The sequence below is a fragment of the Vitis riparia genome, chromosome 12, assembly GCF_004353265.1.
Source record: "Vitis riparia cultivar Riparia Gloire de Montpellier isolate 1030 chromosome 12, EGFV_Vit.rip_1.0, whole genome shotgun sequence".
Lineage (NCBI taxonomy): Eukaryota > Viridiplantae > Streptophyta > Magnoliopsida > Vitales > Vitaceae > Vitis > Vitis riparia.
The window spans coordinates 17,068,198-17,082,653 of record NC_048442.1 but is presented as its reverse complement, the minus strand read 5'-3'; the positions used below and the strand labels follow the sequence as shown (position 1 = coordinate 17,082,653).

The following is a 14,456-nucleotide window of genomic DNA, read 5'->3' as shown; positions in this document are numbered from 1 at the left end:
GACTAAAAAAATATGGGTATGACATAAAACCTGACTAAGATTAGTAGATCGTGATCATAGTATAATAAATGTGATCCTATACGAAAAATGTACGAGGAATGCGACTTATATAGGAAAAATGCATCATAAACCATAAAGGGGTTTTCATAATGAGGGCATGATTGAGGAGATATTTAGATGGATTTTTTATTTTTAAAAATTAAAAACTCGTGTATAAAATGTTGGATTTTTTTTTTTTTACATATATATAAATATTAAAATTAATTTGGAAAAACTCGAATGATTTCAAATCTAATCAGCCGTGACGTTTAAACCCAAAGATTTAATTAGTCAATATAATTATTATTTTATGTTACGTCACCATAATATTTATAACAGGTGCATTTCAATTAAGAAAATAATCTCTAAAATTCCAGCAGGGAGCCAAGTAAGCTAGGTTTTGGAGTTAAAAAAAAAAAAAACGAGGAAAGAAAGAAAGAGGAAGGAAATCGTACAGCTGGGAGCGTCTTCAAGTACTGAACTCTGGAAATTTAGCGAAGCAACGGGTTAGGGTTTTGGAGTTGTGTAAAGAGGAGTGATGGCGAAGCTCTGTTCTAGAATGTTCTTCACCGCTCGTTTACAGTTCAATCGCTTCATTTCTTCTTCTACTACTGCTTTTCCTCGCAGAGTAGTCGTCACCGGTATTCTCTCTGTTTTTTCTTCTGTTTGGCTACCACCGAGAGAGCCGAGGAAAACAAAATTGATGAAAAATTTGGACCTTTTTTCGTTTCTTTGTTTCGGTCTCCAAGAGAGCTAAATTCTCTGTTTTTATTTATTTATTTATTTTTCAAATTATTATTTTTTTTTATATATATATTTTCTCGGTGACCAAATGCTACATTGAGCTTTAAGATCAATTTCCGTTTCGTTCTTATGTTTACCCGCTTTATTCTGCGTTTGGTTGCTGAGAAAACTCAAGAGAATGAAAGAAAGAAAAATTTGAAATTTATATTTGGCTTGAGGAAAAAGTGAAGAGGTTACTACAATTTTGGCTCTTTTCTCCTTTCATTTTATCAATGACCAAACGGAATGTCAAGCTTCAATTCCACGTTCAACCGTGTTGAAACGTCTTGCCCTCTCTGTCAAAGCCACTCATAGTGTAGTCTGTTAATGAACAAGATCGAAGAGTAGAAAGGAAGAGAAAGTTTCTGTTTCTTTTGTATCTGTAATCCCAAATATAAAAAATAAATTCTTTTATTTTCCTACAATCTCTAAGCTTTCTAATGGAGCATCAAGTTCAATTGCAACTACTTTCACTCTCTCCCTCCCTCTCTATATACAAACACACATACTAATGTAAATAATTTACTAGTTAGATCTGTAATAGTATTGATTTTCCATGGATCTAAATATGTCGTAGGTTTAGGCATGGTGACTCCTCTTGGTTGTGGGGTGGAGACTACATGGAAGCGACTAATAGAAGGGAAATGTGCGATTAGGGCCATATCTCCTGAAGACCTCAAGATGAATGGATTTGATAAAGAAACCCAGTTGCACACATATGACCAGTTAACATCAAAAGTTGCTGCAATTGTGCCATGTGGAACCAATCCAGGTGATTTCAATGAGGAATTATGGCTCAATTCCAGGGTAAGTACATAATTTCAAATCTGGTGGTCCAGAAGTTTGTATCATTTTGTTACTGGGGTAACCCTTTCCAATGCTTCAGGATTTGGTGAAATTTGATTTCTCATCTTGTGGTGACTGATAAATTTTAGTTGAAGAGAAGTGTTAATTGGTTAATATCTGCAGGAATGACTCTGATACAATAAAATCTGAGTATTTTCCATTTGATTCATGGTAGAGTACAGTTTGGATGATTTGGGAGCTATGTGTTCAGTGCTACACAAAAAGAACAATTACGGAGCACTGGTGTTCCAAATTTAAATTTAATTTTAGGTGTTGGGCACCCTAAAGTATGTGCATTTTTCCACCATCTCATCTTGTTTCATATGATATTTCCCACAAAACTTTAGTTGGACCATACAAATACTATGTCAGGCATAACTTGTGAGCTTTAGGTTTCTCCAATCGCTGCCAACTCCAGATTCCTGAATTGCATATTCAGAGAAGGGAGAAGGGTAGTTGTCAGCAACATAAATTTTTAAAGAGCAACAACTAACTATCCAATTTTATAGCAATCAGTCCTATTATTCTAATGTTACGATCTATAAATTGGTTACTTCATCTTGCCTCTGGTAATTAGAATTAGATAGAGATAATCAAGTCATAGAGTTTTGAGATAGACTCCATGGGCATTGCAACAAAAGATGGATGTGACCTTAGTTGAAGCTCAACATCTATGCTTTCTCCCAGTGTTTCAGATCATGTCACACTCCTGTGGCTTCAAATATACTGGGAGGATGTGCATATCCACAGGCATATCAACAGGCAAGCTGTAGGATGTTATCTGCCTGCTTTCAACCAATATGGTGGGAAGTCTGACCCACTGGATGCCAGGGGCTCCATTGACAAGAATGGCTGGCTAATATCTTGCCATTGGTAACTTCTGTGGTGGGTCATTGGTGTTCATCACCAGTTGCACTCTGGTTATTTTTCTTTCCAACAGATCTGCAGCTTCTCACATGATGTCAAGTCAACTTTTCTTTTGGATAATAAGAATGGATTCTTATTCTCTGTTCCACTACTTCCCATGTTGCTTCTTATTGTTGGTTACCACTCAGGATTTTCTGATGTTTTATCATGGTATTTTGTCTGTGCATGTAAGTGAGTGTTTTGAATTAATTTTTTTGCTTCTCTCTCTTTCATAGGACAGTAGATCAATTGCAAGATTTATAGGATATGCACTATGTGCAGCGGATGAAGCTCTAAGTGATGCAAAATGGGCGCCCTCTGAGCAGGAACAGAAAGAAATGACAGTAATCATCCATATTTTGAAGATATCTAGTGGAAAATTTTTCTTTGATGAGGAAGTACTTTTCTAATATGAAAATTTCCAGGGAGTTTCCATTGGTGGAGGAACTGGAAGCATTAGTGATATATTGGATGCAGCTCAAATGATTTGTGAAAAGGTTGGTTGTTTTATATCCCTTCCTAAGTATTAAGTGTCTTATAAATTGCACTTCTATCTTCTCATCATCATTCAAAATTCTTCTTCATTGCCGTTTTCTCCTGATAATTGAGCTACAGGGTTGATAATGACCTCTATGGCTCTGGAAACAATATAATGTGACAAGTGATTACTGTCTCCTTTTTTAACACAGCGCCTGCGTCGTCTAAGTCCATTTTTCATCCCACGGATCTTGATCAACATGGCATCTGGTCATGTGAGCATGAGATACGGTTTTCAGGTGTGCTGATAACATCCATTACCTAAAGTTGTTATACAGAGAAATATATAATGAGCTGATCAGGACATGTGGCTAGACATGCAACCACATTTCATGTGTTGCTTTAATACACTGGTTAGACGTGTAACTGTCTAACATGTTCATAGACATGCGTCTAACTTTCATGTGGCCCTTTTAAGCACTGGCCTGGGCTCCTAAATTGGTGCTTCATCTATCTAATGGTCAGGGCTCTATAATTTGATCATTCTCCAGAAAATAAACTATTTGATCTGAATATTTTATTAGCTAGCATATCGGTTCATTTCCTAGGTTACACCACATGAAAGATGGGATTGACTAGTTGAAATATCAGAATAATGATTTGAAAACTGTGCACAGTAGTCGAGACTCTGGAGGCCCATTGTCCTCAGTAAATCTCCAGCTCATTGTGTATTCTCTGTTTCAATTTCTTGAGCCAGTATTATTTTCATGTGATTTGAAGCATATGATCATTATATTCTTGTGATGAAAGATATTGTTGCATAGTCTAGTCTTGCTTTTGAATCTAGGGACCAAATCATGCTGCAGTGACAGCTTGTGCTACTGGGGCACATTCTATTGGCGATGCTGTGAGGATGATTCAGTTTGGAGATTCGGATGTTATGGTGGCTGGAGGAACAGAGTCCAGCATTGATGCTTTATCAATTGCAGGATTTTGCAGGTAATGATAGTTGACCCAATACAGGCTAGCGAGCTATATTGTGCAAGGAATCAGAAGATAGACTAGCAAATAGCTGATTCCCAAAGTTATTACAATCACGGGCTGGAAATTCATCCTTTTTCTGATAGACACAGATTGGAATTGACTATTCAGTGCACTTGCTTTAAATTTATCCATCAAATGGAAGATATGACACAAGGCAGCAGTGAAGGACTAGATAAAGATATGCCCTGCTTATTGAGGAATCTGTTTTTCACTTTTAGAAATCTAGTTGCCCGTATCCATATGAACAAACTCAAGCATGGCCACCTAGGAGGAGATTAGACACTATCATTGCCACATTACAGTGGACAGCAAAATTGTTAGTTGCTTTACCAGTATTTTGATGTACAAAGAATATTTAAGGAATGCCAGATTTGGTTTTATTCTTTTTTGATGCATATATTCAGTTCTTGGGAGTTGGCTATCCATGTGAATCAAGTTCTTGTCTCCATATTCTAGCTAGCAAGCTGTTAATTCATTATTTTCACTATGCAGGTCTAGGGCTCTGACTACAAAGTACAACTCTTGCCCACAAGAAGCTTCACGACCTTTTGATTGTGGTCGAGATGGATTTGTGTAGGTTAATGATTATAATAACTTTATGTTTTACATGTGGTGATTGTCCTTGTTGCTTTTTGTTGTCAAGCTAACATATGAATCAACCCAGGATAGGAGAAGGTTCTGGCATCTTGGTGTTGGAGGTGAGTTTAAACCTGTTTTAATCAAGCATTTCAATTATAGAAACTTACATTTCCCTTTTAACATTTTTCTGCTATCCTTTCCAAACTTTATGTGGTTATGTGGCCATTCTAGTTAATAAATCTTTCTTATGTTAATGGCAAAGTAAGTCATGGATGCTTGGTAGGTAGGTTGGGTTGCTTGTGTGTGTTGCTGTTGGTGACATGGACATGGGTTGTATTTGTGGCAGGCCTTTGTTGGCAGGATGGTCAACTTCTTCATTACCTGATAGGCCATTGTGCCTGGATCAGTGATCATGATGCTCATGTTGAGATAAGTTTCAACTGAGGTAGCCTTAAGTTGGGTCCCTAGCATTCTCATGAAACACACTGGAAAATTATCAAATTTGTGCAAGATCCATAAAATTATTAGATATTGGTTAATTTTAATCAAAAACAAAATTTAAGGAAATATAAAAGGACTAATTGATCTTCTTTTTCCTTTAGAGAGGACTGTAGAAGATTCAGTGGTTTTCCGTTTTTGTTAGTTCCAATTTGGAGGCCAAAATTTTGTTTTGGATCTTCAATATTGGTAGGTTTTGTTTAGGAATACAAAATCTAAGCATATGGGAGCAGGAAATTGAGAAAAAATGGAAAAATTTTAGAAATTTTTGTTCTTGGACTTTAGTCTGCTATGGTTTGGCTCTGGAACCTTTGTTCACTTGAACCATTATCACTTGGATCAGCCCATTCCCAACTGTTTTAGTACCCTGTATCTATGTGTTTTATCTGATATGGAGGCCAACAATTTGGCTATATATCAACCAATATTTAATGCCTTATTTTAGATTGGTATATCATTTAGTTTCCATGCCTATTTGCAAAAAAAGGTTAGTCCTTCCCCCTTAGTAGACCTGCTTGTTGAATTGAAAAAGTCTACTGTTCTAGTTTAGCTAGCAAGCTGTCCTGGACATAAACCTCTGTCCTACATGAACAAGTGGCTTGATGTCAACTTGCTTTTTTGTTACTTCCAGCATTTCTCTAATTTATGTTTGCAATTGAAATCACTTCAACAAGAGCATGTATAAAGTGTTTTACATCTGTCCATAGCATGAGTATTTGGTGGTTTTTTTACTTTTTGTTACCAAATTTTGCTCATCCTTCCTGGTAATATTTTACTGTTTCTACTTTTTCCCCTTCTTTTTTGGTGGGAATGAAGGAACTTGTGCATGCTAAAAAACGAGGAGCAAAAATTTACGCTGAGGTTCGGGGCTATGGGATGTCAGGTTATTTTTCAACATGTGTAAATATAAATATTTTCAGCTATGCTTCAGCTTCTTATTGGTTCTGCGGTTATTGGTATTGTTTAGGTGATGCGCATCACATTACTCAACCACATATGGATGGAAGAGGTGCCATTTTGGCTATGACCCGTGCCTTAAAACAGGTAACAAACTGCTGTTCATGGTTTTGAACGCCAAAATCAAAAGGTGTATCCAAGGATGAAAATTTTAGATGCTTGTTATCTGAATTAACTTCAATACTGTTTTAGGTCGGGGTAGCACATATCCAGGGTAAAGGCAACCATGCTTTGGTTCCCACCTGACCGACTGTACTGCACCTCAATTGATTTTTATTAGATAAAGTTAACTGTCTGAACTTTGATATATATATATATATATATATATATATATATATATATATATATATATATATATTGGTCAGATAAAATCATTTTGGCTTGCCATATGGCCAGGATGATTGCTTGGCTTAAATTTTTAAATAGCACTCTAATTCAATTCCACTCTTTGCTTGTGTGCTGTGGTTCTGGCTTGATAATGGTAGCTAGTAGCTCCTCTTTTGGTTGATCAGATTGGGATTCTGAACTAATTCCCATGAACATTTTTCATTTTGTGATGCCAGTATTCCTATGGAGATCTTTGTTGATTTATTAATGTGTTTCCTTTGCCATGACTTGCAGTCTGGTCTTCACCCCAATCAAGTGGATTATGTAAATGCCCATGCTACTTCAACTCCTTTGGGTAAACCATGTGGATCTTTAGAAATTGCAGCAATTTAATGCCATGAATCTAAAATGTCTGGATGTGCTAAAAAAGGGTGAGAATGTTGCTAAAATCTGTCATTCAGGTGACACAATAGAAGCCAATGCTATCAAATCCATATTCTCTGACCAGGCAACATCGGGTTCTTTAGCATTGTCCTCTACAAAGGTAAATTTATTTATTTATTTCTTTTTTATTATTTTTTTAAGTTAAAGATATCTGAGGAAAATGTGAGTATAAATTTCCTTGGCATAACTTATGGCATGTAGGCCTTGCATCACCAATTTGTTATCCACACATCTTATCAGTTTGACAATGTGATCAAAATGTTGCTTGCTCTGACCACATTTCTTTGCAGAGGATTTACATCCTTCACATGATCCTCCTGGCCAACCTCAGAAATCTAAGATCCTTTTCACATCTGTTCCCATTTGAGTTAGGATATACATAGCTTTTGACAGAAATAGAAAACCTTTAAGACTATGTTTGGTTCCTAGAGGAAAATGCGAGGGAAATAAAAAGTGAAGGAAAATAAAAAATAGATGTAAAATAAATAAATCATTTTTATATATCACTTCAAACACATTTAACTTATTTTTCTTCTTCAAGATTAAATAATTTTAAAATATATAAATTTCTAACTAATTTTAATTATATTGATTTTCTTTCATATTTTACATAATGAAACCAAACATTAGAAAATCACATTCCTTAATATTTTACATAATTTTAACATTTTTTGGGAACTAAGCATAGCCTAAATTTCTTAATAAGGGAAATTTCTTAGCAGTATTTTGCTTCAATTTACCCTGAGCGCACACACAAATATATATATTCATTCAAGCTTAAAATGACTGTTCAGAAGATGCTTCCTTGATGCAAGTACATCACCTATTCTGGGATCAGAGATGCGCAAGCTTATAAATCCTCCACTATTGAATCAAATGGTCATCCTGCTCTTGAAATGCTTTATTTTGTTTTAACTCAGCATGCCAATCAGCAAATATTTGTTACTACTGAGTTTTATTTTCTGTATGGACATTGTGAGTATTTATTAACCATGGCAAGCATTTGTGTGGTGATTTATTTTTCAATTCTAGGGTGCTATTGGTCATCTCCTTGGAGCCGCCGGAGCTGTGGAAGCAATTTTTGCAGTTTTAGCCATACACCATGTAAGAATATCCCAATCTTCTGTTTTATTTGCCAGAATCCCTCCAACATCACCCACCAATTTATGGCGGAAGCCTATCATGAACCTAATTGTTGACTTACATCTTAACCTTCTGCTTTCTCAATGCAACTGTATATATATAGACCATGCTCATCATTATTCAGGTTTTATACACTTGATGAAACCTGAACACTCCCTAGTGTGTCAATTGTGACACATGCACAAGCATCCAATTAATGTTGATCATATCGGCATATGGAACCACTATGTGGATCGGATAGAACCACTTCTACTTTACATTTTACCAATCAATGGCTGTTCAGGTATTTTATCAGAATATAGCTTTTGGGAATTTCATGAGAAGGGCATATAGCTACTTCTAGCAATCATAATTTGTATCCTATTCCTCTATTCAAGCTTTTTAACTCTGAAAAGTTTGTATTCATCATTCCATGGCTGTGGATTTGTCATATTGCAGGGAATTGCACCATTGACACTTAATCTAACCAGACCAGATCCTGTTTTTAGTGGTGGCTATATGCCTTTGACTGCTTCAAGGGAGATGCCAGTACGAGCAGCCCTGTCTAATTCTTTTGGCTTTGGAGGGACAAATGCATCCTTGCTGTTCACTTCTGCTCCTTAGAGCAAAATGTTAGATTGAATGCTGAAAACATCTGTTGCCAGGACGCAAAAAGCCAGGAAATGAGATGATCAGAGTATCATTGTGGCAGAAGCTTGCCCTTTATCGTTCCTAATTCTATTGCTAATGTCATCCAATTTTAGGAAATTAATTGGGCAAATAGAAAATTTTTAATTCTTTTTATTTAAAAAAAAAAAATTAATTTAGTTTTGCAGCAGTTACTGTCTTGATTGGGCTGTGGTTAATGATGTTTATGGGTTTGTTTCGTACATGGGGAATATAAAGGGTGGATGTTTTCTGTGCCTAAAGTCTCAATAACCTGGAGATGGACAGGACAAGCATTTGCGTTTAGGGGATTTTAGGTAGTTTCATTGTATGACAAGAATGATACAAACACATGACGAGAATGATACTAGCTTCCCTCTTGATGAGCTTTTTAATCATTTTGTTAAGAGTGAAGTGGGTACAAATCCCTGTGAATTGATTACATAAGCCTAATTTTGGTTCAAAATTGTAAAAAACAAAAACTGAAAGCCATATCTAAGCATACATTGATTTGAAGCCTTCCATTAGAGGAACCACTCTGGCAGACACCTTGGACTGCAACTTTGATACAGCTTTACGAATGTCCTGTAATTGACAAGAGGGGATGTCATGGAAAAATCAGTCGTCACCTTTTGCGCATGAGAAAAGGAACACAAGACAGACTTATAGTAGTGAATTTAAGCAATTAGGCCGCTATAACTGTCCTTCTGTTTGGTATGTGGGAATAGGCATGAAAATAAGATAGGAATGGAGGCGAGTCATGATAATGAAAGTCATATTTGGTTTTCATAGTAGTGAATTTTTATTTCTATTCTCATTCTAAAAAGCAATTCAACACATTGATGAATGAGAATCAAATTAATTTCTCATTCTCATTTTCCGTTCTAGTGTTCCAAATGTGACCTAAATATTAATGCATTCCCACCTAAATGATCAATATGATAAATCAGTTAGGAAACCATCTAAGCATACTTGCAGCTTACTTGCAGAGCATTGCATGGCAGGCTAGGTTATGAACTAACAAAGACATGTTTTAAAATGACATATTTGTGGAACTTGTCGATTGTGTTAGATGCTCGATGCTCACCTCAATATGGTAGCGGGAGGAGAAATGAGTTAGCAGAACAGCCTTGTTTCGAATCCACTCTGCATTTTCTATGATCTGCAGTTGAAACAGTTATATGCTTAAAAATAACAAAACCAAAATTAAAAAACCATCCTCAAAAGTCATTACATAAAGTCTTACATAGAGGATCCACTAAATTTGTCTGGATGATGTGATCTTTACCATAGTTTCCATGGGCCAAACTCAATTGTTTTAACTTCTACACCTCTCAACAAGTTTGTGATTAAGTGGTCACTGTAGTATAATCATTCTTTCTTTCTTTCTTTCCTTTTTTAATCAGAAACACCTCAAATCATTTTTAGTAATGAAAAGATCAGGATAAGACATCTTTCCACCATGTACAAATCTGCTTTACAAAATGTATGACCAACGGTAGAAAAGCCTCAAAAATGGAATAAATGACAGAAAGTTTACAGATTCAACATTTTGCATACCTCAAACAAATGAGTGTGACCATGTTCTCGTGCATGATCAATGCTGATCCCATTATCCAGGAAAGTTGCCTGTCATATGATAAACTTCCAACTGTCAAGGATGAAAATTTTCACCAGATAATAAACAGCATGTATATCAGATCCGGGTAGTGTTGCATATTTGTAATTCCGGCATGACATTACTTCAACCATAACCCAAGTATTTCTTCAGGAAAACATTGAATTGTGCTTTTCTCCACATCGGATGATAACCTAGAAATTGCTAGAGTTTATAAACAGGGGTTTTTTAGAACACTGGCAACTCTAATCAGTAAAAGGGATCCAGAGACAACCATATGGTCCACTGTTTAACATATTGGGTCAGGAACAACTCACATGCTGGGAGGCAACCTGCCAGATACTCGTATACATATAGCCAGCCCATGTTTAAAAGGCTATTGAGGTCTCCGACTCAAGGCGAGGCTCTACAAATTAACCTTGAGGCTATAGCCTCAACTTGTCAAGGCTTACAACTTAAATGCTATAACCTCAAGGCTGTTGAGGCCTAAGTCTCAAATATTTAAAGGATTTTTGGCCTTTATGGGTTTTTAATACATATTTTATAAGAGGCTTAAGTCTCAATATTCAATGAATTTTAATGAGTTCTATCATTCATGTTTTTGTCGACTTTTGATATAGATTCCATGAATTTTGTATTGGGTCTCTACTTGATTAAACCTTTTACAAAATATGGGTTTACTTGACTTTCAATTAACTTTTTAAATGGAAGGGAAAAAGAGAGATTGAGAAGAATAAGCGAATTATTGACTATCCTAGTGGTTGATCTCATATATAATCTAATAATTGATGGATAAAAAAAGATACCACTAAAATTGGTGGACAAAGAAGAAGAAGGATGGGTGGATATTAATACCAATGGGGAGGAAAATATAACAATAGGATATGATTATATTCCTTGAAAGATCCTAGTGATAGTAATAGTAATGTTGAAAATTATTTGGTAAAGCCACAAGAGAGTGAGCTAAATTTTTATGAGAGATAAAGGAACTAAATTAAAGCTATTAATAATAAAAAATAATCAATTTTATAGTTATGAAGTTTATGCCTTTTTTATTACTCAATTTTATTGTGACTTTAAGAGTTTTTTCTTTTTTTTGGGATAATGTTTTATTATTTATTTGTTTAAGTCGATGCTTACACCTCGCTTCATTTAGGCAAAACGCCCCAAGACTGCCTTTGGCATTTTAAGACATAGTAACCAGCGTCACCTTTTGGATGATCAGCAGTAGGGCATCCAAAGCAAGGGAATAGATTCTGCTTGTAATTAATTCAAGTAGTTTTAAGCATGCATCTTCATTAAAAGATAGCATCCCATTGAGAATAGAAAATAGAAAAGGAGAAACCATGTCTTTTTGACAGACCACAGGCAGTTAGAGATCATCTTATTGGCTGTTTTACAATTAAGCTTGTAATAGCCCCATGGTTTTACTTGAGTTTTGCAGTTTTATTTGGTTTTGGGTCACAGATTGCAATCAGATGATATTCTCCGATTGAAAGTGAGAAACTTCTTAATGAAACTTTGATCTAAACTTGTAGGAAGTTCAATGAAACCATAATTTAAAAGTTGCCTATTAGAAATAGAAATAATCGTTTAAAAGTGAACTTGCTAGGTGAGGATAGTCTTCTACCATTTCTGAACAAAACTTCATCACACAAGATCCACAATAACAAGCATACTTGAAGAGGAGACTCTTTACCTCAGTTATGAGAACTTTTGCCCTCAAGGCATCAGCATTCCGTGGTTCAAGCATAAAATCAGACCTTGTATCCCCTGTGAAGGCCACCTCTGGAGACAATATAGTGTCTGTAATCTAAAGAGGAATTTTAAAAGTTAAAAAAATATTGGGTAATGGAGGATTCAATTTAAACTAATTTATAAAAAATTACAAACCTCAATACCAGAATTCTTCAATTTCTCAATCTGTTTTCCTTTGAGATGAATGTATTGCTTCTTCAGCTTTTTTCTAACTGAGTATATAACATAACCCTGGAGGAACCAAGTATCACGACTTAGAATGTGAAGGATCTCAGGTTGCAAACACTTGGTAAACTGGAAAATAGATATCAATAAAGGTAAGTTGTTCCAAAGAGTGAAAACCGAAGCATGGATGCAAGAACTCTTTTTATCGATGCAAGACCCATCAAAATGGCCTCACCAATGAGAGCAGATAAATTTCCAAAAAATACAATACTAGGATGATTAGGGCCATCTGATTTTAAGATTCTAAGGCATCTTAAGCAACAAAGGACCAGTCCAAAATTATGTGGTATAATCATGTCACCTAGAGTTGGCATTTCAATATTTTTTCATGTAGAAATAAAAAAGTCAGACTCATTCAATCTCAGGTCAATATCATATATTAGAAAAATGTGTGTAAAAGAAGGGAACCTCTAATGGTCAAAGCACTCATATTCAAAATTTCCCCTATTAGTAGGTTGTACAAAATTAGAATAATGATACAACAAACATACCTGGCTGGGTATGACATGGTGAGTCTTAAACGGCCTTACAACAAGATTATTCCGCATTTCATATGTTTCCCCTGTGGTTGAACTTATAAAATCATGATCAGGTGAACACAATAAATAAAGCTAAATTTAATAATCAAAACAACATAACAACATACCAACATCCAATGCAACCAAATCAAGCTTCAGTTCCACCTGGCTCAATGCTCTATGAATGTCAAATAACTTCTCCACATCCTCTTTAATACAAGGAGGCACAAAAATTGTTGGAGGCTTTAAGTTGTACAAACCACGAGTTGCAACATACATTGGTAGCCCGCCCTGCATCAGTAGATAATGGCAAAGGCTCGTTATAACTTTAATATCCAAACTTTGACGAAACAGCTTCAAGCAAATAAGAGGAGGACAACATAAACAATAACATACACCGTGCTTCTTATCATATTAGTTTTCAACAAAACCAGCCTTGGGCTTCAATCTATAAAAAGAGGTTATCACAACTTTGTTTTGTGCCTTAAATTCCACTCTAGTAGGCTATGGTGGTTCAAGTAACCCACCCAACCAGAAATTGATGTTAGTACAAGAGATTTGAAACATCAGACCTGATAAAAAATGAATTTCAAAGTGAAATTATCTTGTATTAATGCCAGAACATGGTTTCAACTCATGCCTTTTTAATTAAAACCTAACTATTGGGCTTGCACATCTTACAACATTTTCTTCGGGTTTAATCTTGAAAAGAACATATGCTCTATGCATGATGGAAAGCAAGACATGCGGGGAGATAGTAGTTTATTTACTTGTTCAAATGTTTTAGGGGACTTTTGGGAGTTTAGAAAAAGTGATTTGGATTAAAATTTCATGGAAAGTTCAGTAAGGTGGTTCCATCAAGCATGGTGTATGGATTAAGTAGGAACGATGTTATTGTCAAAAGGAACGAGCAGTTATCCTAGGAAATTGAATGACTATTCCATTTTCCATCACATTCAAAAGGCAAAAAAATCCATCATGTAGAACACAGCAATTAGAATAAATGAAGGCATAATTCTTATGATATCATGAAATAGCACCCTATCAATTTCTATTGTCAGTTGCATTGCTTCCAATTTTTTTGTAATGACCCCATTTACAGTGATGAAAAGGAGCTTACAATATGATCAAGATGAGCATGCGTAATGAATAGAAAGTTCTGCTGAATAGCCCGCGAAGGACACCGCCCAATATCAAAAGCAGATTTCAATTCCGGAATAATTACACAAGTCTCGTGCCCGCCAATGGAAATGCCCTCAATTGAATAGCCTTCTAAGTCAACCCCATTTCGAGCAACCTCGGCCCGCGCTTTTCTATACTCTTCTTCTTCTTCAATTGCTCGGCCGATTAGGGACAAATACCCAGACCCCTTTGGGCGACTGGAATGGGCTGTTATGTAGGATTTGGGATGTGGTTTTGGGATGGTGAGAGGGGTCTGTGGAGTGGGGTTGGGGAGTGGGGAAAGATATGGGACTTTGGAGGTTGAAAAGGGGAGAGAGATTTGCATTGTCTGATGGGTTTGAGAGAACTGGCTACATAAGGAAGATAGAGAGAGAGGGGGGTTTTAAGGAGGTTTTGCTCTCCGTCTCTCCAACACCTCTGTGTTGTGTCTGCAACTCTAATCCAAAAATGGTGAGAGATATTTTAGG

General features: G+C 35.9%; 2 protein-coding genes across 2 annotated transcripts; one reads left to right on the top strand and one right to left on the bottom strand.

Annotated features, from left to right (window-relative positions):
• The first annotated feature begins 470 nt into the window (after positions 1 to 470).
• Positions 471 to 9,083, top strand: LOC117926655 (3-oxoacyl-[acyl-carrier-protein] synthase, mitochondrial). Its single transcript, XM_034845844.1, has 14 exons — positions 471 to 680; positions 1,400 to 1,629; positions 2,811 to 2,918; positions 3,000 to 3,071; positions 3,264 to 3,350; positions 3,899 to 4,050; positions 4,588 to 4,668; positions 4,760 to 4,793; positions 5,989 to 6,055; positions 6,140 to 6,216; positions 6,751 to 6,811; positions 6,918 to 7,000; positions 7,933 to 8,004; positions 8,482 to 9,083. The coding sequence occupies exons 1-14, from the start codon at positions 578 to 580 to the stop codon at positions 8,644 to 8,646; spliced, it is 1,392 nt and encodes a 463-aa protein (XP_034701735.1). The 5' UTR covers positions 471 to 577; the 3' UTR covers positions 8,647 to 9,083.
• On the bottom strand, positions 9,051 to 14,427 carry LOC117926656 (tRNase Z TRZ2, chloroplastic). Its single transcript, XM_034845845.1, has 8 exons — positions 13,928 to 14,427; positions 12,936 to 13,098; positions 12,781 to 12,851; positions 12,200 to 12,295; positions 12,006 to 12,119; positions 10,249 to 10,317; positions 9,776 to 9,850; positions 9,051 to 9,273 (listed from the first exon to the last, which is right to left on the bottom strand). Exons 1-8 carry the CDS (start codon positions 14,312 to 14,314, stop codon positions 9,184 to 9,186), a joined length of 1,065 nt encoding a protein of 354 aa, XP_034701736.1. The 5' UTR covers positions 14,315 to 14,427; the 3' UTR covers positions 9,051 to 9,183.
• Positions 14,428 to 14,456: the final 29 nt, after the last annotated feature.

Coding starts and splice junctions, on each gene's coding strand:
- LOC117926655 (XM_034845844.1), top strand. CDS start 578: ATGGCGAAGCTCTGTTCTAGAATGTTCTTCACCGCTCGTTTACAGTTC. Junction 4,669..4,759: donor TGTGGTCGAGATGGATTTGT/GTAGGTTAATGA, acceptor GAATCAACCCAG/GATAGGAGAAGGTTCTGGCA. Junction 8,005..8,481: donor CAGTTTTAGCCATACACCAT/GTAAGAATATCC, acceptor GTCATATTGCAG/GGAATTGCACCATTGACACT.
- LOC117926656 (XM_034845845.1), bottom strand. CDS start 14,314: ATGCAAATCTCTCTCCCCTTTTCAACCTCCAAAGTCCCATATCTTTCC. Junction 10,318..12,005: donor CAAAAGTTCTCATAACTGAG/GTAAAGAGTCTC, acceptor ATCATATGACAG/GCAACTTTCCTGGATAATGG. Junction 9,274..9,775: donor CCTCCCGCTACCATATTGAG/GTGAGCATCGAG, acceptor TGTCAATTACAG/GACATTCGTAAAGCTGTATC.